General features: G+C 33.9%; 1 protein-coding gene across 3 annotated transcripts in view; it reads right to left on the bottom strand.

Annotated features, from left to right (window-relative positions):
* LOC133665175 (zinc finger SWIM domain-containing protein 5-like) overlaps nt 1–5,000 on the bottom strand; it is a 194,542-nt gene that overhangs the window by 27,247 nt on the left and 162,295 nt on the right. For all 3 annotated transcript variants that reach the window (XM_062070409.1, XM_062070407.1, XM_062070408.1), the window contains one exon: nt 1,942–2,088. In XM_062070409.1, coding sequence (XP_061926393.1) covers nt 1,942–2,088 — 147 coding nt within the window. The remainder of the gene's footprint in view (nt 1–1,941; nt 2,089–5,000) is intronic.

Genomic DNA, 5,000 nt, shown 5'->3' with positions numbered 1-5,000 from the left:
AAAAGCTGTTGGTCTGCGCCCTGTACTTTGTAGTGGTCTGTTGGGGGAGCAGCACCAGCAAAAAAGGGACTTAAACCCAATTGACAAACTTTGAAACAAAAACGGAGCTGTAAAGGTGAGGCCTTTAATCCCAGGAACACCATGCCTACCGTCAAGCATGGTGGTGGTAGTATTATGCTCTGGGACTGTTTTGCTGCCAATGGAACTGCTGCTTTAAATGGGACAATGAAAAAGGAGGATTAGCTCCAAATTGTTCAGGACAAGCTAAAACCATCAGCCCGGATGTTGGGTCTTGGGCGCAGTCGGGTGTTCCAACAGGACAATGACCTCAAAAGTGGTAAAGGAATGGCTAAATCAGGCTAGAATGAAGGTTTTAGAATGGCCTTCCCAAAGTCCTGACTTAAAGGTGTGGACAATGCTGAAGAAACAAGTCCATGTCACATTTAGCTGAACTGCAGCAATTTAGTGGTCAAGTGGTCAAGCAGAAGCTTGTGGATGGCTACCAAAAGCGCCTTATTGCAGGTCAACTTGCCAAGAGACATGTAAGCAAATATTAAAATTAGCTCATGTTTTGTTTCTTTACGCCAGGTTGTCCAAAATCAGCGCCACGCAGGAAGTGCCAAGTTTAAAAAATAAAAAATAATAAAAAATAATAAAAAGTATGTATATTTTTTGTAACTTTTTAAAAAAATGTTTTTAATCTGTCCTTTTTAAAATTAAAAAAAAGTGTAAAAAACGAACAAACATTAAAAAAAATATATATATATATACATATATATATATATATATTTTTAAAACTTTTTATTTTTATTTCAGAAAGGACAGATTTAAAAAAATGATTAAAAAAATAAATATATATATATATATATATATATATATATATATATATATATATATATATATATATATATATATATATATATATATATTTTTATTTTTTTTTTTTTAATTATTTTTTAAAAATCTGTCCTTTCTAAAATTAAAAAAAGTGTAAAAAACAATCATGAAAAAAAAAGGATATATATATATACTTATATATATATTTTTTAAAACGCTTTCTTTTTATTTCAGAAAGGACAGATTAAAAAAAAAAAAAAAAAAAAAAATCAAAAATAAATATATAAATATATATATGTATATTTTTTTATTATTTTTAAAAAATCTGTTATTTCTAAAATTAAAAAAAAGTGTAAAAAACAAACAAACATAAAAAACATATAATGATATATACGTATATATATATATTTTTTAAACTTTTAATTTTTAAAGGACAGATTTAAAAAATAATCATAACAAAAATACATATATTTATATTTTTTTATTATTTTTAAAAAATCTGTCCTTTCTAAAATAAAATAAAAAAGTTTTTTTTTTTTTAATCTGTCCTTTTTAAAATAAAAAAAAAGTTAAAAAAAAAAACATAAATAAAAATTATATATATATATATATATATATATATATATATATATATATATATATATATATATATATATATATATATATTTTTTATATATATAAATTATAAAAAAATAAATTTAAATTATTATTATTATTATTATTATTATTATTATTATTTAACCCGTCATTTGTAATCCATTTTCTACCGCTTGTTACTGTCTGTGTCTCCTAGCTGCTCAGGCAAATCATATTACCTAATAATGCATTCTCCCATCAATAACGTGACATCACCAGTAGGCATGGTGTTCCTGGGATTAAAGGCCTCACCTTTTCTCCTCCAAACATATTGCTGGCTATTGTGGCCAAACAGCTCCGTTTTTCTTTCATCTGACATCACATGTACAAAGATAAGACCTTCTGTGGTCAGATGAATGTACGTATACTTTTGACCCGGCAGATTTGCTCACATTTTCCGGTAGACCCATAATAAATTCATAAGAGAACATTTTCAGGTAGACACCTAAGGGGCTAAAGAGTTGTTACCTTTCTTTTGGTGCTTGTAGATGTCCATCTCTCGCTGCTGCAGGAGGCGGAGCGTGTTGATGATGGCCACCGCCAGCCGCAGGGCTTCCCTGGAGTAGCCGTGGGAACGCAGGGCGTCGACCCGGGCGCAGGCGGTGGGTACGTGGTCTGTCAGGAGACACGGTGTTCAACACACCTTTTGTTACACAGGAAGTGGCAAAATACACGCTTCAAACTGAAAACATCTTATATCAGCACACCTAGGTCTTTTCCTGTTTGTACACACAGTCAATTCCAGACTGTTTTCCTACGCTTTGAATCCCGCAGCTTATAAAACGGTGTCTACAGGTCTACAGTATTTCCTTCTGTTTTGTGTTTTTTTTTTTTTACTAAAAAACATTTGTCTTAGTGATCGCCAACGACCTATTTCCTCCGGACCAAAACAGCTTGTTGTTGTGAACTTAGTTTTTGAGATACTCTGCAATAACCTAATAATAATAATAGATTTTATTTGTAAAATGCATTTAAAAAAAAACACAAAAAAAACAACAACAACGCGAGAACCACAAATAGCTGCCCCCAACAAGTAAAATAAATAGTAAAAAATAAATAAAAACTAGAACAGCCTAACAGCTAGAACTAGCACACATGTATCTAAAAAAAAAAAGGCTTTTTTAAAAAGAAGAGTTTTTAAGCCTTTTTTAAAAGCGTTCACAGTCTGTGGCGCCCTCAGGTGGTCAGGGAGAGCCGTTCCACAGTCTGGGAGCGGCGGAGCAGAAATCCCCGGTCTCCCATAGTCCGGAGCTTTGTCCTCGGAGGTTGGAGGAGGTTAGCCAGTCCAGAGCGCAGGTGTCGGGTGGAGGATTTGGGGGTGAGCAGTTCTTTGTAGTGTTGTAGAGTAAAAAACCTCAAAGTGCTATAGTGCATTTAAAAAATAAATAAAAAATCAACGCTAAAACCACAAATAGCTGCCCTCAACAAGTAAAATAAACAGTAAAAAAAAAAAAAAACTAGAACAGTCTAATAGCTAGAACTAGCACACATATATCTAAAAAAAAAAAAAAAGGCTTTTTCAAAAAGAAGGGTTTTTAAGCCTTTTTTAAAAGCGTTCACAGTCTGTGGCGCCCTCAGGTGGTCAGGGAGAGCCGTTCCACAGACTGGGAGCGGCGGAGCAGAAAGCCCCCGGTCTCCCATAGTCCGGAGCTTTGTCCTCGGAGGTTGGAGGAGGTTAGCCTGTCCGGAGCGCAGGTGTCGGGTGGAGGATTTGGGGGTGAGCAGTTCTTTGTAGTGTTGTAGAGTAAAAAACCTCAAAGTGCTATAGTGCATTAAAAAATTAAAAAAATAAAAAAAAATAAAATCAACGCTAAAACCACAAATAGCTGCCCTCAACAAGTAAAATAAACAGTAAAAATAAAAAAAAAACTAGAACAGTCTAATAGCTAGAACTAGCACACATGTATCTAAAAAAAAAATTAAGGCTTTTTCAAAAAGAAGGGTTTTTAAGCCTTTTTTAAAAGCGTTCACAGTCTGTGGCGCCCTCAGGTGGTCAGGGAGAGCGTTCCACAGACTGGGAGCGGCGGAGCAGAAATCCCCGGTCGCCCATAGTCCGGAGCTTTGGGGTTCGGTGAGTCGGCCTCAGGGGTTGGGCGGAGGTCAAGACACACCCGACTCATCGTGTAAATAAAAACCTCTCCCTATCGGCGTATTATGGATACCCTCAACGTTCCCTCTAATTTTCCATCTGATTTGCAGGTGTGTCATTTGTTGTGGTTCATTTTGTGCACCAGTAAAAAAAACAACATATAACTTTGTGTTGAATTTGAAAAAACAAAAAAAAACTTTTATTTTTATTTAAAGAAGGGTTGGGTGAATGCGCACATGAAACTGCTGGGGTTCGGTAACTCCAACAAGGTTAAGAACCACTGAGCTAGAACTAGCACACATGTATCTAAAAAAGAAGGGTTTTTAAGTAGAGATGTCCGATATTATCGGCCGATAAATGCGTTAAAATGTAATATCGGAAATTATCAGTATCGTATTTTTTTATTTTTTTTATTTATTTTTTAAATCCACATAAAAAACACAAGATACACTTACAATTAGTGCACCAACCCAAAAAAACCTCCCTCCCCCATTTACACTAATTCACACAAAAGGGTTGTTTCTTTCTGTTATTAATATTCTGCTTCCTACATTATATATCAATATATATCAATACAGTCTGCAAGGGATACAGTCCGTAAGCATTATATATATCAATATATATCAATACAGTCTGCAAGGGATACAGTCCGTAAGCATTATATATATCAATATGTATCAATATAGTCTGCAAGGGATACAGTCCGTAAGCATTATATATATCAATATATATCAATACAGTCTGCAAAGGATACAGTCTGTGGTTCCTACATTATATATCAATATATATCAATACAGTCTGCAAGGGATACAGTCCGTAAGCATTATATATATCAATATATATCAATACAGTCTGCAAGGGATACAGTCCGTAAGCATTATATATATCAATATATATCAATACAGTCTGCAAGGGATACAGTCTGAGTCTGCAAGGGATACAGTCTGTGGTTCCTACATTATATATCAATATATATCAATACAGTCTGCAAGGGATACAGTCCGTAAGCATTATATATATCAATATATATCAATACAGTCTGCAAGGGATACAGTCCGTAAGCATTATATATATCAATATATATCAATACAGTCTGCAAGGGATACAGTCTGTGGTTCCTACATTATATATCAATATATATCAATACAGTCTGCAAGGGATACAGTCCGTAAGCATTATATATATCAATATATATCAATACAGTCTGCAAGGGATACAGTCCGTAAGCATTATATATCAATATATATCAATACAGTCTGCAAGGGATACAGTCCGTAAGCATTATATATATCAATATATATCAATACAGTCTGCAAGGGATACAGTCTGTGGTTCCTACATTATATATCAATATATATCAATACCGTCTGCAAGGGATACAGTCCGTAAGCATTATATATATCAATATATATCAATACAGTCTGCAAGGGATACAGTC

The sequence above is a fragment of the Entelurus aequoreus genome, linkage group LG14 (genome assembly GCF_033978785.1).
Source record: "Entelurus aequoreus isolate RoL-2023_Sb linkage group LG14, RoL_Eaeq_v1.1, whole genome shotgun sequence".
NCBI lineage: Eukaryota > Metazoa > Chordata > Actinopteri > Syngnathiformes > Syngnathidae > Entelurus > Entelurus aequoreus.
The sequence above is the reverse complement of the archived record's forward strand: the minus strand, read 5'-3'. Positions and strand labels throughout refer to the sequence as shown.